This window comes from Amia ocellicauda, chromosome 3 (genome assembly GCF_036373705.1).
Source record: "Amia ocellicauda isolate fAmiCal2 chromosome 3, fAmiCal2.hap1, whole genome shotgun sequence".
Lineage (NCBI taxonomy): Eukaryota > Metazoa > Chordata > Actinopteri > Amiiformes > Amiidae > Amia > Amia ocellicauda.
The window spans coordinates 23,497,280-23,521,278 of record NC_089852.1 but is presented as its reverse complement, the minus strand read 5'-3'; the positions used below and the strand labels follow the sequence as shown (position 1 = coordinate 23,521,278).

Genomic DNA, 23,999 nt, shown 5'->3' with positions numbered 1-23,999 from the left:
ATCGAAATGGCTGGTGTACTGAAAGTGTTTTTGCTGTTGAGTTACCAGTGACGGACGTGCTGGCTGCAGCTTCTGGCATTCTCTCTGGCCACCTGCCCACGCTGATGGAGTTTAGGAATTATGATGCAAACCTTAGGGGGGTGCTTAGTTTGGACTTTAATTTGGGTTCTGGAAACATCGCAAATCCCAATTGGCTCGCCTGGCGTCTCTGTGATAGCTGCCACGGGCCCTGAAGTGGGATCAGAGACGGACCTCTTAGGGAATGCCCACTGCCTATCACCCCCACACTACGCCCACACTGCTCACCCCTCTCCTTGCATGGGCTTCGAATGCAGAGGCATGAAACATATTATTTAAAGGTCAGGGAGTGGAATGTGGTGCCGAGCAGTGACACGGGTGAGAGAAAGGAATGCCAGAAAAGGTGCTGATCGGCCTGAACTGTTAAGGGGACTGAAGAGCCTTTCTGTTCCAAGTAGAAAACCGACATGGAGGAGACGCCAAGGGGCTTTAGTTACAGAGTTAGTCTGAAATGTTATATTTGGCATAATACAAGACTTTTTTGTGGGGTCCTTGCTGTCATTGCCTGTACTTCTGCTGCAAAAAAAGCATCTTGATTTTTATCTCGTCTATAGAAGCTTTGTGCCCTGTTTCCAAAGCCCAGTCAAATGACAGTAGATTATTATAGAAGGTACTGTCCTGTAATTTGGCAGTTTTATTGTGGGTGTGTTTGTGTCTGCTTTCTTGTACTCAAATGCAGAAAGTCTCTTAACAACCAACCAAGGCATGGCTCCTCTATTTTCGCATGTGAAACAATAGATTTTGTTTGATGGATCGGCATACAGAGAGCAGGATATTATACAGCTTTGGTTTCCAGTAGACTAAACATAACTGCATGCAGCTCCACTTCCTCTCATGCCTGAGCAACAACAGGCCCTAAAACAATCAGTTGGAGTTTTAATGTCATAGTTTATTGATGATGGACTGTGAAACAAATTTACTTTTACTAGTGTTGGCATCCAAATTGCCCCTTCCTCTTTCTGCTCATGACTTCTAACAACTAGGTCCCAAAATCAAACTTTCAAACCATTAAACTACAGCTTCATTTGGCTAGAGATTTTGGGTTGTCAGAGCATCACATTTTAATCAGGCTGATGTTATGGGTAGTCTAGCTCACTTCCATCAGGCAGCATTTTGTGGGAAGTTATAAGCTCTCAGGCCCCTACTTGTGATGTGGACTTGGCTTGGGAAGGCACCCTTGTGTGGAGTGCAGACAGAGGGTCTATAATGTAAAAGGTGGGAAAACTGGATTGGATCCAACAGTCTCTAATCCTGGTCCAGTTTTACTTCCAATCAAAGGAAACTGTGCGGCATGATCAGTTTTTGAAAACTGAAGAACACAAGCTGTTGTCTGTATGCACTCCAGAAACTGTTCATGAGTATTTGCCATGTCATTGTCTGGTTTCCAATATTACTAATGCAATCTCTCTCTCTCTCTCCCCCTCTCCCTCCCTCCCTCTCTTTCCCCCCTCCCAATCGCTGGTGTTCCAACCTGAAAAGAAACATCCGGAGAGGAAGGTATGATCCCGCCCGTCAGGCGATGATGTAATCCCCTCACCAGTCCATCCTGTCCCATCAACAAGCCCCTCTGTCTCCGCCTCCCTTCCTTGATCAAACAGCCCCTCCCCCACCATCTCCATCCCTGCCTCACCCCCTGCCCCCCATTACCTCACCATCAATGGGACCTCCTGGGATTGCAGAGCAGATCTGGAGAACACATCAGTGCAGGATTGATACCACTTTTTCAGAGGCTGGAGAAAATGATAGAGCACTTTCCAACCTAGTGTGGCTGTTTATAAGCTGTTTATACCACACCTGCATTAACCTACCATTTTATGCAAATAATATGCTCTTAAAATGCTCAGCAGGTAATATATCTGGCCTGGTGGAATTGTCTGTGTGGATGTTCAGGCCAGTCTGCAGTCAGCTGTAGTACCTTCTCACAACTCCTGAGATGGCTTCTTTTGCAGCCAGGGTAGAACTGTAAGACTTTAAGTAAGAACTTTTACACTCGGGTAGGTCCCCTTCATCCACTGACACTCGGGTCATTTAGAATCTCTGTGTGCTGCCCACGTTTCTACTCCTGTTATTGTACCACAGGACTGACCGCTGCTAAAACTAGTCTCTTCTCACACTGGTTAATCACCTGCTCTCCCAGGTTCTCCACCCTAACCTCAGCCCCTCGATCTGCTCCCAGCTCCCTCCCTCATTCAGTTCCTCACATCCTGGCACAGCCTCTCACCCCTCTTCTCTCAGTCTTTCAATCTTTCTTCTTTCTTCCAGATCAGGAGGTGCATAGGGCCAATGTTGATGCTCTTCCTCGCACTCTGTCCTTTCCACCTAGAGAGAGAGAGAGAGGGGGGAATAAGTCTTCCGCTCATTCCAGAACCTTCGACCTCCTTTCCCCATTTTTTTCTTCTTCAGTCTTTCTCTCCTGACGCCTGTCTCTCTCTTGGAGTGTGACTCCAGAAAGCTTCAACACTCTGCATTCCAGCCAGATGTGACTGCCAGTTCCCTTCGTCTGTCTCCTACTGCAAAACCACCACCACAATAAAAAGCTGCATCTATTATGGTTCCTTTGGCCAAGGGCCCAGACCATCAGTGCCCTCACAGAGGAGCATCCACATATCACCCCAACCCCACCCTAATTTTCCAAGGTCTTTATTGATCTGATTTGATATCCCAATTCATCACTTGGATCCTACTCCCAACACCCCTTCCCCCTCCACTGTCCATCCCAGGTTCTGGGATTACAAGAGTCGGGTATGTTTTGTCACATTTTTTAAGATGACCGCCAGGTGCCCTTGTTATACCTTTGGATCCAAGTGTCCAAAACCCATTTATTCATAGATGCGTGCCCTGCAGTTTATACCAAAAGCTGCCAGTGTAGATTACATCGAATTAGAAAGAGGGTCGGAGGAGGCCCTAGCAAAATTTTTGTGGGGTTTTGTTTTTAAGAATGCCTGTCTTAACTGGACCCTGTTCTCTTTGCTGAGGTTTAGCTGCTACAGGGTCAGGGCTGGTTAGAGGTTATAAAAGGATAGAAAGTAGCTGAAGCCATTACTGGAAAACAAGTTCTTGCTAGAAAAGACCTCAGATCCCAGGTTTAAATACCGCAGCGTATTGTGGCACCAGGGTAGCTTATCAAGATGTCCTCAGGCGTATTTATCTTAGAGTGGCAGACTGATGCACACAGCGTACTGCATACAGTAGTATGAAACCTTGCATTATATAATCATCTTTTCAAAGCCTGTCATGACGAACAGGTTTCGGTCTAATATATCCACATCCATCCAGCATCTTTTTTTTTTTTTTTTTTTTTATCCATGAGAGGCAAATAACGAGCAGCTTAAGTCTGCTTGGGGAACAAAAGTGTTCGTATTGAACTGAATTGGGTTTAACCAAAATGTCTCCTGTATTGGAGGTGCTCCGAGCTCTTGCATTTAAGAGTTGAACACCACCACGTGACTCCTTTAAATGGATCTTGTAAAAGAGAGCCAACATAAAATGCGACTCATTAAAGGCTTAGGACATTAGTGTCTACACTATATCATGCTACCAGACTAGAAGGTTGAATGTAAAAATTAATGGTTAAAAAAAAACAACAACATTAAGATGGAACAAGGTGCTGCAAAAAAAATAAGGAGCTTGAATTATATTTGATGCATTTTTTTTCATGGTGCTTGATTAACTTATGTTATCATCTTTAAGCCAGTTATCCAAGCCCAGTTCCGAAAGAAGGATTTAAATAAAAATAAACACATAACTTTCATATGTATGCTTGTATCTCAGCAAAGGCAGAAGTTCCTAAGAATAGTAATTTTGATTAATCAGTAGAAATCTGCAACAGTTCTCCATATTCCAAGAATATGATTGTATTCAGTTGAGAGACCAATGGATTTTTATTTTTTTATTGCACTGGACTAGTCTAGACTAGGTTTATAGGGGCAAAATCAAGAAAACCCACAACCCGTTTCATACCTGCCATTTCAACACAACGGTTTGTCTCAGGTTAATGCACTTTATTAAAAACAAAAAAACAAGACTATGTAGGTAATTAAATGCAGTAAGAACTATTCCCTGTATATGGGCAAACTAATTTGCCTATGGGTAGAGATTTTTTTTATTTTTATGTAGTTAATATGATGTAATGCTTTAAAGTGTTTTTATCGCGTATCACTTGGGTCTGTGGTGCAGTGCTCTCCTGAAATGGGTTGATGTAGTTTCTTGCAGTCAGAGAGAGACTGAAACACACAAAAGGCTGCAGTCAGGGCTCTGTTAAACCAGGGCCATCTAAAATTAGGGAGCTGGATTTACAACCATAAATGCCTTAAGTCCCCACCTTGACTGCATGCCATAGCCTTTGATTCTTTATCTACGTTTCCTTTCCCTTCTCTCAGGGGGACCTTTTGTACTTTGGGAAGCTCTCAGATGGGTATGTTGGATCCATTACCTAAACTGAACTAACAAAACGGTCCCGACAGTGTCCAGAGCCCTGCCGTATTAAAGCCAAGCACCCTTGATAAAGAGGTGGTCTGAGTACTACAAAATACCAAGCACAATATTTTGAGCGGGCACAAGCCCCTTCCCATCTGGCAGCTTGGCCCGGCGCACTATGCAGGGCCTGCCGCAGACTGCAAAACTGGACTTTCTTTGATATAGCAGGGTTCTCCCAACAGCCAGCCTTGAGTGGCTTCTGCCTGATTGGACATCTCTTCTACTGGAACTAGACCTGTGAGATGAGTCATGGTTTTCTAGTGTTAGTAATAGAGGAGGGAGGAGCTCAGGTTAAAGTCTTGGGTGCCATTGGGGCCTACCAGCTGAGCTCCCTGCAGGACAGTAAGACACTTCTGTTTTAGGGGCACTGTCCCTGGGGGGATTGGCTGGTGTCATGGTCTCCTAAATGTGGTGCAGTTACCAAGATTTTAACGCACCTCAATGCCATCCGTATAGTGAAAGAATAGGGACTTGGATAGAAGCTAAAATCTCTGGAACTTCCACCTTCCCCTTCCCTCAAAGCACCTCAAAGGTTAGATCCACAGCTTGGAAGCATTTTAGGGTTTTCTTGAAAACGAGGTGTGGAAATCCATTTGACCAATCAAGAAATGAGGCCACATAACTTTAGTTGGTTTTCTTTTTTTTCTGGTTCAAAAGTAATGAGGGATTTGAAAAGGAATGCAGTTGAGACCTACTGAAATAATGTATTTAGTTTTCATCGGTCAGTGGGGATAGGGGATGGTAGCGCTAGGGTCTTGAATCTGTTACTCTGGGGTCCTGCTTGGCTGTGTGCAGCTCAGCATCTCTGTCCTGTTCCTCTGAGGGTGAGGATGTGAAGGAGGCCCTCTGTAATCCACTCTAACGCTAGGCTTGACCTATTAACATTCCACCGTAGCGTAATAAAACTATTTATATGTGTATATCTGTTGCTTTTTTTGGAAGCATTATATCAGAAAAATACCCTGTAGCAACCTGTCATTTATTGAAATGAAATGCAGATGTTTTTAAACCAAGGGATATATATATACGAATATATACTCTATAATATATATTAAAAATACAAAACCACTATATATATATATATCTGTATGCGTATGCGTGTGTGCATTTGTATATACTGTTAACAGGGGTCCAAGCATTTTTATTTTTATTTGAAAAAAAAAATAAAATGCCCTTGAGTATGAAATTACCAAGCTGCCGCTTTTGTTTTCTAAGCACAAGAGAATTTGTTATTTGGGGCAGTGAGTCTGGTCTCTAGCATTATAAAACAGTCCAGATCCAATTCAGCAAAATTCAGTCAAGTGTGTTACCTTATAAAGGCTTTTACACTGTTTCCTTTTGGTTGATGTTGTTGGTTGCTTTATATTTTAAAAGATTGATCTTGATAGATCCTAAAAGTAGTAAATGTATCAATCTTTATTTGGTATGGTACCCTTCGCAAGGTAGCTACAATGTGCTTCACAGAATGAACACAAGTTTATGGGCTCTACAAGCAGCCAGTAATAATCTGCTGTGATAAAACAGAATTCCATAATACTGTTCTGTATCCCAGGCGTCTTATAGTATAATATAAATTCCTTGGATCCCTGTTGAGATTATTCTTTTACAGGACGTTTGAAAGTGATTTCTATCTTTGAATTCTGCGTGTGTGTATATATATACACTCACCTAAAGGATTATTAGGAACACCATACTAATACTGTGTTTGACCCTCTTTCGCCTTCAGAACTGCCTTAATTCTACGTGGCATTGATTCAACAAGGTGCTGAAAGCATTCTTTAGAAATGTTGGCCCATATTGATAGGATAGCATCTTGCAGTTGATGGAGATTTGTGGGATGCACATCCAGGGCACGAAGCTCCCGTTCCACCACATCCCAAAGATGCTCTATTGGGTTGAGATCTGGTGACTGTGGGGGCCAGTTTAGTACAGTGAACTCATTGTCATGTTCAAGAAACCAATTTGAAATGATTCGACCTTTGTGACATGGTGCATTATCCTGCTGGAAGTAGCCATCAGAGGATGGGTACATGGTGGTCATAAAGGGATGGACATGGTCAGAAACAATGCTCAGGTAGGCCGTGGCATTTAAACGATGCCCAATTGGCACTAAGGGGCCTAAAGTGTGCCAAGAAAACATCCCCCACACCATTACACCACCACCACCAGCCTGCACAGTGGTAACAAGGCATGATGGATCCATGTTCTCATTCTGTTTACGCCAAATTCTGACTCTACCATCTGAATGTCTCAACAGAAATCGAGACTCATCAGACCAGGCAACATTTTTCCAGTCTTCAACTGTCCAATTTTGGTGAGCTTGTGCAAATTGTAGCCTCTTTTTCCTATTTGTAGTGGAGATGAGTGGTACCCGGTGGGGTCTTCTGCTGTTGTAGCCCATCCGCCTCAAGGTTGTACGTGTTGTGGCTTCACAAATGCTTTGCTGCATACCTCGGTTGTAACGAGTGGTTATTTCAGTCAAAGTTGCTCTTCTATCAGCTTGAATCAGTCGGCCCATTCTCCTCTGACCTCTAGCATTAACAAGGCATTTTCGCCCACAGGACTGCCGCATACTGGATGTTTTTCCCTTTTCACACCATTCTTTGTAAACCCTAGAAATGGTTGTGCGTGAAAATCCCAGTAACTGAGCAGATTGTGAAATACTCAGACCGGCCCGTCTGGCACCAACAACCATGCCACGCTCAAAATTGCTTAAATCACCTTTCTTTCCCATTCAGACATTCAGTTTGGAGTTCAGGAGATTGTCTTGACCAGGACCACACCCCTAAATGCATTGAAGCAACTGCCATGTGATTGGTTGGTTAGATAATTGCATTAATGAGAAATTGAACAGGTGTTCCTAATAATCCTTTAGGTGAGTGTATATATATATCATATCATTATATATAGAGCTACATATTGCAGACTTGCTGGGGGATTACTTTTGTATTTTGCAGATAACCCTTTGTGTCCTCAGAGAAGCCCCCCCCACCCCCACCCCTCTGTTCAATAGCAAAATGCAGACTGACCCGGTAAAACTGGAGGGGAAGAAAAGACCCAAAGCATCTTCTTAAGAGGCCCTCAAAGTCGGGCTGCTTTTCCAAAACCACTGGTGGACTCATTGAGTGAGCGGGATTGTCCTGCTGGATTTTTTAACAGTAATATTTATGCATATGTGATTATGGGTTTGAGTCAAATAATAATCATCCATCCATCCATCCATCCATTTTCGAAACCGCTTATCCTGGAGAGGGTTGCGGGGAAGCCGGAGCTGATCCCGGCAGGCATAGGGCGCAAGGCAGGAATACACCCAGGACGGGACGCCAGTCCATCGCTGGGCAATAATAATAATAATTAAAAAAAATAAGTAAATCAGGATATGTACAACACATTCATTACTTAGGCCATAGGGGAGTGAATGGTAAGATTAAATATTCTCAAATTAACAGTGCATACTGATTGAATACCAAAGGAGTGGCAGCGGTCAAAAATGCCTTCTGCCCTGTTGATGGCATTTATGGATCCAGACCCCAGGACCCAGAAGTGGACAGTGTTTAGGTGTCTTTGGTTGGGTGGGGGACCTGGGCTCTCGGGACCACAAAGGGTTAGGTAGCAGCCCCTTTCATGCTTTCATTACCTAACCACTGGACGAATGTACACAAAGGCCACCATTTCACATGATGTACACAGCAGAGGTCCAAGGAGGCTGGTGACTCCTCCTCCCCATATATAAAACCCCCGACACACACAGCTGTCTGACCGGTCACCTGCCACACACTAGCTGGTAGCCCTGAGCGGTCTGCCAGGTACCGGCTCTACAGCAGTTAATCACAGTCCTAGTCTTTTGTTACCAACACAGGGAACTCCTTCAAGCTCTTAATTACATAAGAGTTCATTATTTACTGGAACTATGTAACCCCTCCCCACTGTGCTTTAACCTGATGAAGGGCTTGTAACATTAAATTAAAAATATGCACTAACGATACATAGTGGAGTACCGGAGCCACCACTATGCACAAACTTGGGAGTTGCCTTGATTTTGTCCTGATTGTTTTATCTTGAAGTACTGTTACTAATCTTCTCCCCCCCCTGATCCAAATCTATGTCAATAAATATGCAGCACAGGGACAAGTAGCTATTGAAAGCAACTAGTGGTTCTCATTTAACCTGAGTGATCTCATTCTCTGTTATGTAACTGGCCAACAATTACTATTGTTTTCTTTCCCTCAGTCACCAGATTAAGCCCCTCTGTATGGAAAGTGCCTGTCCAAGATCATGTAGCATATTCAGGTAAGTGAAGACCAAGCCTTTGAGTTGGTCTGATACCCCCTAACTGGGAAAACAAACTCTTGTCAGTTAGCTTTACAGGTTTACTGCCAGGTCAAAGGTCAGCTGTGTGCACAACCTCCTAGGACCACGTCAGCAACCTCCCGAGCCCTCTGCTGTTTGTGCGATCCTGAATGTTCACTGCACTCACGGCATTGAAAAATATCAATTGAAAAAAAAAAAAAAGAGCACAAACGGGCTTTCTTTTGTAAAAGTGTATATATTGAGTCCTGTATATAAAGATAGATATATATATATATCTATCTCATCTTTAACTGAGTTAGTAATTTCACCTGTATATTTGTTGATAAATCTTCCTGCCAGTCCTGTCTCACAATGGCACACTGTAAATATGGCAAGGTGCGCGTTGTATATCATGATTTGTCCATGGCAGACTATTTTGTGAGGACTGTGGTGGTGTGTGCGTGTGCGTGTGCGCGTGTGGGTAGGGGGAGGTGTGGGGTGGGGGGGTGCTGTTTCTCCCCTGCTCCCAGCGAAGCCTCGTCCCGGCCTCCTTCAGCCTGTTTTGACCAAGTGAAGGATCCTTGCTAAATAGTCAGCCTCTATTTTTAAGACCATGTTTTTAATAAAGGCTTCTGAATCATTGACATAAATGCAATTCGACACTGTTAATGAGTAAGAACAAGGAAAAATAAATGCAAAAAACTAAACAAATTTTCTTCTCTTTTGTTTGTGTTGTATTTGTGTTTTGAAAATACTCTGGTTCTGCAGCTGCTGGACTGTATACAAAAGCCTATTCAGCTTTAAACTACATTCAAAATGAAGAACACTTCTTGGCTTTGATGGGGAATAATCTAAAGCATTTATGTAAAAGTCTACTAAGCAGTATTTTCATAAAATATTTGAGTTTATAATGAGAATTTTACCAGGAATAATCTAAAAGCTGAACAGCAAAAGAATGATATGCAAACATGTAGATATGTAGTACCTTGTAGTTTACTATAGTACTTACTATAATGGTACAACAGATACTATAGTACACGTATAGTACTCAAAAATACTGTCACATGCAGACAGTTTCTCCAGGAACTTTAGCATTCTCGTTTAATATTGGTCTCCTGAATGGGGAAAAGTTATTGAACCAATAAGGAAATGTAGTGTTCAGTATTTTTAGTTCATATTTTTTAAGAGTTGAATTTCATAATGTATTGAAGAAAAACAAAAACAGGTTAATTGCTTTACAATCAAAATCTTCAATACCTAGCTTGGGATTAGTGATATCAAAAGGTGTTGTATTAAAGGCCCATGAGAAAACAGGCACAGGAGTAAACCAAAAGAATCACAGCACTTTCCTGAAAACCAAAGTGAAATGTTCAGATCCATAGGTATTTCAAACTCTCAGAACCAAATGAGTGACTTGACATTTTGAATAAACTAGATTATACGTGAAGTGGAGGACTGGCCCAACTGCATTTTGAAGTTGCCAATTCAACACAATGATGAGCCTCACAAAAAGACTGACGATTGCCTTTGTTTTCATTCCAGGAGCTGCTTCACCCATTTACCAGCTTTATTTAGCACAATAAAGACCATTAAGACACTGCTTCTCAAGAGCTAATTATTTTATAGTTATTCCTACAACAATGTTAGAATCCATTAAAACATGAGCCAACATTGAGAGTAAGGGGGGGGGGGTAAACAAGCCTGATTGGATGTCTGCAAAACAGACTCACTTGAACAAAGTAAAGCGAGCAGCACTGAAGTAAATACAGGGATACTCACAGCACAACTTTGGGGGGAGAAAGCAAGGGAGACCGGAAGAAGGACACCACATCCAAAAGGGAACCAAAGTTGTGGTGGCGGGGGACTTTGACAATTCAGGCCTGTCTCAGGTTTCATTTCTACCACTGTGTAAGATCATAGTACAAATTGGTGCAGCACGCTTAATGCAATATTCCCACACTGCACTTTCATGGGGCATTATTTTACCCTATAAACTCCATACAAACACACAGAGCATGACAAAACCATACTGAGAGCCGCCTATGTGCCAGAACAGTGTTTTTTCAGCACCAGTCATTTAAAAAAATATCCCTATATGTTAACCCTCCACAAAATGGTCTTTGAAATATTGCAATTTAAAATTGGAACAAGCTACCATTTAAGACTGATTTAACCCCCTTATAAATTTGAAACCGTGTTTTGAGCACAGTTGACCTTTGAAGGTATCTCAGTTTCAGCAATAATTTACAGAACAACAAAATTTGGTGCATTTCTCCCCCTCTCTCTACACCGAACACCCACCTCACTCTGTAGCCAGAGCCTGACAGGCTGCCCTGTGGCGACCTCTCCCTGTAGAGTGTGGAGGGGGTGCAGGCGACTTCTCAGTTGTGGTTTGTGAGGGTTTTGCAGGGAGCTCCCTGGCTCTGGTGGAAGCCATGGACACAGTGGGCAGCCTATAGGACTTCCTGAACTACTTACACTTTGATGTGGCAGACAAGCCTTACAAGAACTGAAAGCAGTGAAGGGTAACCCTGGTCCTGGAAGGCAAGATTAGATCGGCATTTTCCCATCTTCTCTCCAGCTTACAACACTTGCTTGATAGGTCCAGTTTAGAAAACATGATTCAATTCAATAATGTGTTTTGAAGTGGTATCATTAAAAAATAAAACCAACTGACAAACAAAAACACAAATGTACATCCTCATTTGTTCTCATATGTTATAAGATAGCTTAGATGTACTGAACATCATCAATATGGAAACCAAGTAAATACAAAAATAATAATAAATGACAGTAATTGTTAAGACAGCTGGACAACACACTCTCTTTTCACACTCACATAATTTATGTCAGCTTGCTCCGGTCTATCCTGAGTCCGGACTACAGAGCTTTGTTTTTTCTAACATAAAAAGCAAAAAAAAAACAAAACAGAAAGCCTGCACGAAAGAAAACCAACATCTCTGGAGGCTTGAGCACTAGTTTATTTCTGCAAACCGCAACTTCATATCTCTTTCCCGTAACACAGCGAGACTCGTTTCCACCGGTTCACTTCGGTCGTTTACAAAAAGAGAACACTTGCGCTTTAGTGTTTATTGCATCACTTGCTCACCCAGTGCCAACACATTTCTCCAATATGTAATCAAAGTAGCAATATCCCCTCCCACACCCCCCCCCAATCGAACCCCACCTATCCCTGTCACAAGTCAGCCCATCGCAATCGTCATGTTGGCAAGTCAATCTCTCTCTCTCTCCGTATGGTAGAAACTGATAAAGATAGTTATATCCTGGGATCCTAGATAACCTTCTTTTCCCCCTTCTCGACAGCAGTAGCAAGATAGGTATCAGAATTGCAAGACGATCAGTGAAAAACAAAAACACAATATCCACATTATCCGACAATGGTTCTAGAGAAGAGCCTAGAAAGGGATGCCATCTGAAGCCTCTGGGCGGGAGCACATCTGGTAACAGCTGGAGTTGATGATACAAAAGCCCTTGTTTCTACTGTTGCGATTTAGTTTCTCACAACATAGGGGAGGGGGGGGGCGGGGGGAGGGAGAGAGCACTTCTGGTTCAAAGCCTCCTAGAAAAACAGCAGCCCTTGTCTAGCGTCCACTTTGGATTTGGAATATTTAATATATTTTATTTTGATGAGAATTTATTTTTGCACCCTCTTTTTGTTGGTTTGCTTGCTTTCCTTCTAAAACACTGCTGGATTCTGCTTTTCATGGATTTATTTTATTGATTTATTTTCGAATGAGAAGGATGCTCAGACGAGCACCCTGTATGTTAAACAGTAAGTGTGTGGTCTGATACAATCAAGACAAAGAGTCTGTCATTTTTGTTGTTGTTGTTGTTTCGATTCGTTTGGTTTTGGTCGTTTGCTGTCGGAGCAGTTTGTGAAATGGAGTCCCGTCGGCTGCAACTCCAGCGCGGGGTTTTGGCGCAGAGCCCACGTGGCGATGCAAGTCAAAAGGTCAAAAACATATGGGTTCTCTTTCCTGAAGCGGCAAGTCTGTCCGTCTGTCCGTTCGTCCGTCGGTCAGCGAGTGGCATAGTTTCTTTGCCTGGTCCTGGCGTCGGATCACTGCAGCACCAGGCCAACCTTAAAAGAGAGAACACAGGATCAGCCAGCTCTCCTTCTGCTGGACACTATAGTCTGACCTTTCTGAACCCTGAGCAATAACCCAAGCTGTTCCCCAAAATCACTCACTGTACAATATGTAAATCAAGGCAAGGAGAATCTATACACTATGTAAACACTGCACACCTCACACTGTTGCCATTGCTTTTGAATACATGCACCCTCGTTTTAACTAACTAACAGCACTGTCATTTGTGGTTGTATTAAAATGCTTGTGGTTTCCTCAGAAACTACAATAATGACAGTGAGATACCTTTTCTGAGCCCATGCTGGGACACTTCCAATTGTACAGGTAATACTGCAGGTTGCCGTCTCCGATCCCAAACTTGAGCTTCTCCAGGAAGGTCTTGTTCTCCATCAGGTCCAGTGCATTGAAGACATCAAACCCTTTCTGAGGCGGGGAGATCAAGAGAGTGAGAGAACTGTCCTCATTCAGGCCGGACCCACTTAAGCACCACCAACTGGAGATTTGGACTCGGATGTAAACGCAGGAGGGCTAGGCTGCTAATTGAGCACTGAGGCGGATGTAATATATGACATGAGGGGTGACTGCTCGGACACCTTTCCTGAAACCAAACTGCTGAAATACTGTGTGGTGTGGCAGTGTGTGGATCTTTAGCACAACATAAATAATATAAATGAAACACGCTATATACTTCCAATGGGCCAGGAGTTTCCTTCAAAGACCACCAATCCTGGGGTCTCTGAAGGAAACTCCTGGCCCATTGGAAGTATAATTGGCAGCACTGATTAAGAGTGCCTCTTTTCCAAGTTTTTCTTTAAAGAGGCATGTGCGCGTGGCCGGGAGCTCACCGATTTGGCCAGGATGAGAGCGTCGCTCATGAGATCCAGCAGGGGGGTGGTGGTGTGCACGTTATAGAAGGAGTAGGCCGCCTTCAGGCTGCGGTGCACCGGGTGGTTCATGATGGTGGACGGCAGCGTGTAGAAGCTCAGGAAGTCCGTCACCACGCCCTCTGGAGTCTGCAGGGAAGCAGGGAACACACTAAACATGACACATGAACTGGAAGTAGTAGCAGGGAGCAGGAGACCAGGGGTGCCATGGAGGGATGGACAGAAGGGAATCCTGCTGAACAGCATGTCCTGGGACAGAGGCACTGTTGGGATGCCCTGCAGTTTAGACACTGACCTCCACCACGTATGTGTCGATGATGTTCTCCCTGGGCAGTAGCCAGTGCTCCACCTCCTCCTCACTCATCACCGGCGTCAGGTGGAACTGCCTTAGGTAGTCCAGGAGCAGCTGCTGGACCACCGGCACGTCCTTCTTCTGCATGGTCCGCAGACCCGCCGTCTTAGGAGCCTGGGAGAGAAGAGAGAAGAGTCGATCTTCCAGCTACGGTATAAAAAATCTTGTTTGAAAAGCCAGGCTTGATTGTTTAGGGCTGGGTGATCTATTGAATTTGCTCAATCTAATAGAATGTTTACTAAAAACAGAAAGGAAAACACTTATTTTGCTACCAGTGCCAACCCCCCCACCCCCCACTGACCTCAGACAGGCGGTAGAGCTTCATAGTGCGTTGCATAGTCATGTTGCGGCTCAGGTGGGAGAACTTCACCTCGATCAGCTTCCGTGGGTTCAGAGACCTGTGCCAATACCTGCAGACCAAGACACACGGTCAGCAATGCAAGAACCTCAGAGAACAGCTTGGTTTCTCCTCCATTGAAGCTTGTCATTTTCCTATAAGTGCTTTGACAAGCATGGAGAAATAGTTAATCCAGCCCATTCGGATCAAGGCAGTGCAATTCCAACCTTTCAGAAGAGGCCAAACAAGCTAATGACATCAGTGATCTGATAGGGATAGGAACGATCTGCTGTTTTCTGGATTCTACTCATAGTTACTGTATATAGCTTTGAGGGGAAACAAATTAATTAAAATAAGGTATGCTTGGTATTCTATAGATGGATGTTGCTGGGCAGTACATACCGGCAAGTGCCCACAGGTTTGGGCAGCACCACGCCAGCAGTGTAGACAGCCTGGAAGATGCCCTGTAGGTTGACCCGTCTGGTGATCTCCCGGATCAGAACCGGAGCCACTCGCTTGGAGCGCAGCTTCTTGTGCACACAGAGGAAGTTAATCTCCACCATTTTCTTCTCTCTGGAGAGAGGGAGAGGGGAAAGAAAAAAAACTTTAAAAAAGGGAAGAACACAGTGGCGATCCCAGTAACAAAGATATTTTTGTATTAAATGCACATGTGAAAAATCAAAAAGTAAAAAGGACTTGCTTAATAGGAACTGTCTACCAAACGGCTCATGTTTGACTTCATTGACTGTAGTTTCATGGCCTGTCATTTTCTCTCTATGCTTGGTCTTTCATATTCGCCTTGGTCACAAAGATATGGGTCCAGAACCTGTTTTATCCTTGTATCAATATTGAAGGCGGTGCATGAACAAAACTGAAAATAAATGGCTTTTACGAGTCACACCGGGCAGACAGTGTGGTAGCTGATAGACATGGGTGTTCCCCTCTTGGGTTATACCAGTCTACCACCTCAAAAACCTGTATGCTATTAATTGAGATCATGGTTATACGATTGGTTGGAATGGAGGATGTACAGTATGGGTTTTATTAAAAACGTAATGTGCAGCACAAGAGAAAGGGTTTTAATTTACTCAGCTCTGTAAACTTGTATAAACCTTTGCAATATTCAGACAAACAGTGGCTTATGGAAATAAAACCAAATGTTGCTTCCAGGAGAAATTCCAGGTCAATGATACCTCTATTTCTCTGGATATCAACAGCACATCATGCAACTATGTAAACATTTAAAAGAGCTCTCATACAGCCGAGACCACAGGGAGTACACATTTAGATAAATAATAAAAATAAAAAAAATAGACCAGGCAGTTCAGCAATGGTGACAGTTCTGGACAGAAGTGGGCTTGCCGTGTTGGGCTTTAGTAAAGGCATTATCTGTCTCTCGGGCCCTGGCATGGGTTTGCAACCATGCAGTGATGTCAGAAACACATAGCACTACTGCGAACATAACCATACACTTTCAATTTCTGTCATGTAGCTATTGTGGGTTGGTTCCCTGAAGGGGGTGGGGTAAGGGTTCTTTCCACTGCACCTGACCACCTAGTCCCCTCGTTTACCAACAGTCATTCAGTCTAAAAGTTCCCCAAAAACTGAGGTAGAGAGATGCTTTTGCTTCCTTCATATGTCGTTCAAAAGGAAAGAATAAGGCTATGTTAAAACTAAAATGTTATGGCAATTGGTCTCAAATCCGGGGTCTCAATCATAAGGGGTCAAATCCAGCTCCTGCAGGGCTGCAGCCTCCTCCAGTTTTAACTGACTTGGATATTAGATTAATTAGACATCTAGAACATTTAAAGGTCTTTTACAGTTCAGGGATTAGAGGATTAGTTTTAATTCAAGGTACACAACCTGTAACAAATTGTAGTCTGTAGAGAAGTACCTAATTAATCCAGTTAAGCAGCTAATCAGACACAATTAATGACTGGGACTTGGGTGGGAACAAAAACCAGTGAGTCCTTGTTTGAGACCCATATTATAGATGAGTTATTTATTTGGCAGTGGTCGTTGGCATGAATGCCGCCGGAGACAGTGTTACAGAGTATAAAGATGGGCGTACTCACGTGTCATAGATGCGGATATTGGCCGGGATAGCACTGATGAAGCCAACCAGCTTCTTATTGGAGACCACCCGTACTCCGCAGTGCCACTGGGGCAGCCAGCCTGGGGGTCTGAGGGCCCTGCCAGGGCCAGAGACAGAACATCAGCATTGCAAACAGTACCAACCAGACAACTACTGAAGTTATTGTGATGGGGACCCGTCTAAGGGCGGTTGTGCAATGCTTGATCAATGGGGCCCGAGAGGAAACCAGGAACCCTTCCATTATAAAAACACAAACAAGTCTTAAATAACGTGCTCACCAGAGGAGGAACTCGGGGGAGTAATCAAATCTGAACATGTTGTCATCATCCTCCACATAGTTCTCATTCAGCAGAGTGTAGAGCTCCTTCAGCTGCAGGAGAGAAGACAGTCTTGTTAGTGTTTTTTGCAACAACATCTAGAACACTATATAGATGGAATAATAACAACAATAAATCCATAACTGAAAATGTCAGGCTACGTATGTACCTTATCGACATTTACAATTTAGGTGTGCAGAAAATTAGGACCCTGACTTTGTCAATATATTAAAAACAAAAATACACACATTCAGGAAGTTAATATCAACATAATTTCAACCACCCAGACTACTTAACTTCCAGTTCCTTTCTTTCTGAAAAAGCACAGCTTTGCCATAATGGGTGACAGGCAATATTATATACAAATAAATGAAGTTATTAATTTCAAGATTGTCACATCGGCTCCAGGCTCCCACCTGCACTGGTCACACCATTACAAACAGTATTGCAGCTGGCTTACACAAGACAGCGAGTGCTTGGCGGTGGGAATGCCTGTACTTCTTGAAAACAAATGCTTAGGCAGGACAAACCAACAGACAACACAGGGGAGCCCCTGAGAAACACCCACAGCAGTACACATGTAGAAGCAGCAGGACTGTCCTGCAGAGACGGCGTGCTTGATCACTCACCACGGCAGGGTTGCCCAGGTCCAGAGCATCCCAGGTGAAGCCCTGGGGAAGGCTGTAGGGCTCGATGCGGATGTTGTCCTTGTCGGGCTCGATGGAGCCATGCGACATCACCACCTCCCCTAGAACCACAGCAGACACAGCATGGTCAGCCACAGAGAGTACTGGGCAATGCACAGGCACCCCCCACGATACACTGGGTAAGTCAGTAACTGCTTGTCAGGTGTGCAAACACTTGGGAACTGTATAAACCTCTTTGAGACTTTTGATCATTTTCAAAGCCACTCCCATCAAAACATAAACACCACAGTTAAAGCATTCAGTACATTTTGAAAGAATTTTTTTTTTTTTTTTTTGTCAGTTTCATCTTTCCTCTGCCTAATGCTTTCCAGTACTTTTGGGTTTTGTGGTCAGGCAGTATTGATATTAGTTTTCCGAGTCCTATTAATCTCTGTGGCCAAGCAGAGAAAAATGCTCACAACATTCTGTAGACAAGTCAGCAGTGAAGACTACACCTTTGTAAAACCTAGCAGTCATCTCTGTTGCAGAAGTAGGCTTTACCACTTTACCCCCCTGGCAAACTTGATTTGATCGTCTAGTCAAATCCCAGCTCGCCCTCTGCCCTTAGTGTGCACCCTCTTGGCCTCTGTTCTGTCTACCCCTTTGCTCTCTCCTTACCCAGTTTGGGAACAGGCTGGGTGTCCCAGAACTGGTAGCTGCGCCGGGTAGCCTCCTCCATGGTTTTGGCTGGGCCCTGGCCCACAGAGAACAGCTCGATGGCCTTCTGGATCTCCTGCAGCTTGTCTGCAGGCAGAGAGTTCACCTGAGGAACAGAGCAAGTCCATCAGTCACACCAACCAGGCCCGGCACATGCAAGAAATATTCAGTACCTAAGTATTCTGGCACTTAACTGGCATGTTTTTTTAAATGAGAAAAAATAAAAAGAACTGGACTTAAACAAAATTTAAAAAACTGGAGGGTTCCAAAATAAGCAGAGAAATGCATGCTGTGTCACACTGCAACTCATGCCCATCAGCCAGGAATGTGTCCGTCCGTCTGTCTGTCCTATGCCCTTCGGTCAGGCTCTTTGTGCTTTTACAAAGGTGACCCCGAACCCAAAATGAAGAGCATGCTGGATCGACTCCCTCCTCCTGAGTCTCAGGGCCTCACCTTAGCTGACTGTTCCTGCCCCAACTCCTTCCCTCCGACTTTGTCCTTTTTCTTCTTCTGTTTCTTCTTCTTTTTCTTTGCTCCGCCGTCATCCCCTGGGCTTCTCTCTCTGGAGAGAAAGCAGCGCCGTTCAGACTCCCGCTCACAGTCCCCTAGGCTGCCCCCCTGCACAATCATGTCATTCTCTCCCTCTCTTTTTTTAATCCTATATGGGCCCGAAACAGAAACCAGAAAGCCACTGCCTGCAAACTGATTGACCTCACTTTCTAATTATAAAATCTCTCACAATTACAAGGGACCATTCGGTATATGAACACAGTGATTTGAAAACAAGAAAGACACACAACGGGCATGCCACCTATTGTGTCTTTGTTTTTCAATTCACGTGTTATATACTCTCTCATAAATAACATATTTTTGACTCTTTCAACACTGAAAAAGACAGACACTGGAACCCTCAATTATCAGATTAAGATTCTCCCCAAATAATTCCCCTGCACACTGCATAAGACACAGAAGCACTGTAACCCACCCAAGCCAGCAGAAATACTTTCTTAACAGATGCACTGTTTTGAAAACAGCTGTAACATATCGCAGACAGATACAAATGCCTAAGACACATAATATCCCTTTAATTATATTTATATATATATATATATATATATATATATATATATATATACATACATATATACACACACACACACACACACACACACATACATATATACATTTTAAACTACTTCAGGAGAGAAAAATAACTTGTCACTGGTGATCATTCTTCATTGTTAGAAACTGCAGAAATATCACGGCTTTATTCAAAGTGTGGTCATGCCACTCAGACTTTGGTATTTCAAGCATGGCATGTGCCAAGACTTGTGTTTTTCCACTGCAAGCTTGGTCTGTAGCAGTGAGCATTTTATGAAGTGTCACTACAAGCAAATGATCTTGATAAACTACAAACATGATGTACAGGAATGCAGGTAGTAGAATTTGTGTTAAATCTGCTGCACAAACCCACAACCTGGCTGCAGAGTACTCTCAGGAAGAGAAAGAGTGTACTTACAGAGACGGAGAGGGGTAATCCCATTAGAGCACAAGGAGGGAGGTTAGAAGTTGAGCTGTATTTGTAGGGCTGGGACAGATGGTACATCATATGTCCCCCACCGGGGTGTGTGTGTGTGGGGGGAGGGGGGGGGGGGGGGCTGGGGGAGGTCAGCAACACAATAACCAACAAAGATTACAATACAGGTTCCACAGAGTTCGCCTGCAGAAGCCACGACAACATCTAGAAACTCAGTGCTGCTCTTTCTTTTTCAGAGATGTGGCTTGCCTGAATCAACACAACCAAGCAAGGCCTATTCTCCCCCCACACTGCACTGAGCGCGCTGAAAGGGTCTCTTCTCTTTGTACCTTTCAAACACAGTGGAACAAAGACTCGGCACCCCCCTCCTAATAATAGAAAGAGAGAGTCCTGTAGAAATAGTGGAGCTAATTTCTACACAACACGCCCATGGTATCAAACAGATCCGCCATCTGCATGTGCCTTTATATCAGAGCCTGCATGATGCACACAGCAAAGCTACCAAATAAGACTGTGCGCGCACACTAAGTTTACAGTTGATTTGCAAGCCGCTGACTTATCTCACCGTCAGATACTGAATTTCAAATAACCTGGCTTTGTAACTGTGGCACATGCTTTTCTAATACTCATCACAAGTGATTAATATATTTAGAGAGACAGTGCACAATTCACTTCAGGACAAAGATAAAACAAGCCTTTATTTTGAATGCATAGGCAAACATCTGTCAATTATTATTGTAATTAATACTATCGTTTATTTGGTGAATGTCTTAATCCATTGTGACATACATTCTGTACTGATAACATTACTGCAGGTTTTTTTCTTTACCAGGCTCAATACTACTGATCCTCAATAGGGTTCATTGTTATGAATCTACAAGTGTATCTCCATTATCCCTTGGCTAATTAGGATTAGATTACGCTTAAGCACTGCTCAGTACTTAATGACAACATTTTAAAAAGTATCAAGGCCAATATCTACTACCTGCAGGTTGGTTAGCTTTACCTGTAGACAAGCATTGCTAGGACTGGTATAAGTACGTTTGTGCTGCGACTGATCAGTCATAAGTAAAAGAAACGATACGAAAACAAATTAAAATGTTGCAAAATGCAAACAGACGTCCTGTGACGTTTCATAATTTCTGCGAAACACCCAAACTTTCAAGATACGTTTCCATAGTACAACGCTCTTCTGCAGGCGCTTTGTAGGTTAATGAATAGCTCTGTTCTAGAACCAGATCAGCCTTCCGTTCCATTACTGGATTCGATTACAACGAAATGTATTCATGTTATTCTCAATGTAACTTAAAAACGTAACTGTATGGGTTTTTTACGTAATTGTTCTGAAAGTATAAAAACTACATGATTTATCTGGCCCAGAGTGCCAAAGAAGAGATCAAAGCCTCGTTAGGTAGCCTACTAGTACAGCGTATCAATTTCAAGGTGTGACAGTCGATTTCAGAAAAGGGAGGAGATTGTTTCATGATCTAGAACTGAGCGGATAATTACATTACATTATTTGTCATTTAGCTGACGCTCTTATCCAGGGTGACTTAAATTTGTACCCATTTATACAGCTGGGTATTTTACTGGAGCAATCTAAGTGAAGCACCTTGCTCAAGGGTACAACAGCACTGCCCCACCTTCCAGTTATGAGTCCAGAGCCCTACCCACAACTCCACAACGCTGCCTACAAACATAATTTGTAACATAATTAGGCCAAAAAAAAAGTGTAGGGTGCAGATGTACACAATAAAACGTATTATTAAACGTGTTCAGGTTCTTTCTTTCTTTTTTTTAATTCAAACAACAAGACTCGGACAGAAGAAGCCCCACCACGTCGCTGCCAGGTTAAGCGGTTCCTCTTTCTCTTACTGTGAAAGGGGCGGGGGTATTTATTTTGTATCTAAGTTTATCTAGAGCAACCCCCCTACCCCTTTTCCAACTAAAGACAGGCCGCACATGACCTTGACTAAACAGACATCGTGCTTAATAATAAGATGCTGAAAGAAAAGGCCTTGAACCTCCAGTGCACTTACACTGCTGCAAATTAAAGAGACGTCAACCGTCGCGAATCGGTCAAGCATGATGGACTCAACCCGCCTGGAAATATCATAATCTGCAGTACAATGCATAACAAAAAGAAATACATGGGGGAAACGACAATAATGTAATTACCGTACCATGTGAGAGAGCTAGCTTCCTCCCTCGCCTGGCTTCAAAACTGTCTGCGGCAGATTTCCGCTAGATTTGCCAAGTAATCGAAAAACAAACGACTATAAACAGGCAAAAATCACAAGTGGAAAACGCCGCATTTGATGTATTTATTTATTACAGTGATTTTTGTGTTTTAATTAAAGTTTTGTGATTATGGACTCTTCCCAATCATATTCGATAACAAGCGACTCTCCACCTATACTTATTATTTAAAAAAAATGCATGCCTTAAAAGTGCAATATTGTAATACACCACACGAGAAATAACCTTATCTGCATGCATAATTAAAAAAGCATGTGTTAATCAGTCTTGGACGAAATGTACTTAAATCGGGCAAGTAATTCAGCACTCATAGGCACAACAGTCCTAGTGACTAATGTATGTAAGTTAGCAGGATATATTTTTGTTTGCAAATCTAAAAAAAAAATTCTCTTTTGCTTTCTCTAAACGGGTTTGATGTTTCAATTTCACTCCATATGAACCCTGCGCTACTACAAAAGACAGACAGTCCCCCTATCGAAGATTGAACGCAGGATTGTCCAATCAGCGCCAAACAAGGGTTGTCAATTCAAGCCTCCCTCCAATGAAACGCGAGGATGGGGGCGGGCTCGTTGAGAATTAGGCTGTTTCTACCCGGCTGTGCTGTAGCCTTTTTATTGGCATGGCGCATGAAAGTAGGCCGCGTTTTCGATATCACAAAAAATAGCCGTCTGCGCGTTTACCCGTCGCTGCAGTGATGCTCCTCATTCTCACAGTCGCTGCAATGTCCATGGTCTTCTTCTACCTCTTCTTCTTTCTCCGGCTTCGGTGCTGTCTCATTCTCATCCGCCATCTTTAACCAGGAACTGAGCGACGCACCAGCCCCCACAGTACGTGTCATTGCTATTGGACGGGAGCCGCGTTGCATGCTGGGAACCGTAGTCTCCGGGGCTGTCAGACGGAACACATGGGGCACATGCGTTTTACTATGGGCAGATAAGTTTCTATCCCCGTAAGCGGCTCATTTTTCCAAACACTTTTAAATTGATCGTGAGCAATGTTGATTTAAAGCATACAATAACGTTTTCTTAAGTCAGAGACGGCACAAATCCCAGTCAATCATTATGTTCCGCAATTCAAATCACATGATTAAAATAGCACATCACCCATATTTAAGGCAACTCCGACACCATACAGCTTTAATTGCTATTTCGATTTGAGTAGGTTCCAATCTATTTATTCATCTCTACTTTTAACATGTATTTTATACGTGAAAATCGCATGCAAATCCACGAGGACTGATTCTATAGAAAAGCAAAACTGGGAGAAAAAAGAAAGAAAAAAAAGACATCAGGCACGTACGTTATCTGGAAGGCATTTGTGTGTGTATGTAGTTGTGCATGTAGAAAAAATCTGAAACTTGAGGTGCAAGGGGAAGAGAGATCCATATTGGAGTCTACAGAGAGAGAAAGGGATTATATCGGATAATTATAGGGAGGAGGATATGATGGGGTGTATGAGTTTCCCAATACGATACTTTGCCATTTCTTGAGAAAGGAGGTGTCTTTTTAACCTTTATGAATACAAACCATAGCATAGAATAGCCAAATAAGTGACTTCGTGTTGATTTTATACCCCATAGTAAAGGACACATTACTTCATTTCACCATGGGTAGGAATCCATGCCCTGGAAATGGCTCAGATAATGCAGTCAAACATCCCGTTTATTAAAATAAATTACACTCTAATACGGGGAAAATTAGTATTGACTTCAGAACTGTCAAAATAAAAAAATACATGCACTTTTATGATTACTCCGCCAGATGGCACAGGGACAGTACAGGGCTCCTGTAAAGGAATAACGTAAATAACGTCCCTTGAATTGAAGGAAGGTTATTCAAAGCAAACACAGGGACTTCTGTATCTGTGACAGCCATCTCTGACATCAATCCTGACCTTAAGGTGAAGGCTGCATGTAGAGATAG

The 23,999-nt window shown here is 43.2% G+C and overlaps 2 protein-coding genes across 3 annotated transcripts in view; one reads left to right on the top strand and one right to left on the bottom strand.

Annotated features, from left to right (window-relative positions):
* The window catches only part of adam11 (ADAM metallopeptidase domain 11), a 40,564-nt gene extending 34,142 nt beyond the window's left edge, over positions 1–6,422 (top strand). Inside the window, exons 26-27 of one of the 2 annotated variants that reach the window (XM_066698565.1) lie at positions 1,558–1,575; positions 2,341–6,422. In XM_066698565.1, coding sequence (XP_066554662.1) covers positions 1,558–1,575; positions 2,341–2,356 — 34 coding nt within the window. In that variant the 3' untranslated portion in view covers positions 2,357–6,422. Of the gene's footprint in view, positions 1–1,557 lie in introns of both variants that reach the window. The other variant, XM_066698564.1, reaches the window with a different exon arrangement.
* A 5,383-nt stretch (positions 6,423–11,805) lies between these two features.
* LOC136742056 (glycylpeptide N-tetradecanoyltransferase 1) lies at positions 11,806–22,912 on the bottom strand. Its single transcript, XM_066698563.1, has 12 exons — positions 22,758–22,912; positions 18,735–18,843; positions 18,243–18,387; positions 17,568–17,686; positions 16,900–16,991; positions 16,602–16,718; positions 14,929–15,099; positions 14,491–14,599; positions 14,133–14,303; positions 13,799–13,966; positions 13,239–13,376; positions 11,806–12,946 (listed from the first exon to the last, which is right to left on the bottom strand). Exons 1-12 carry the CDS (start codon positions 22,865–22,867, stop codon positions 12,926–12,928), a joined length of 1,470 nt encoding a protein of 489 aa, XP_066554660.1. The 5' UTR covers positions 22,868–22,912; the 3' UTR covers positions 11,806–12,925.
* Between the last annotated feature and the right edge of the window lie 1,087 nt (positions 22,913–23,999).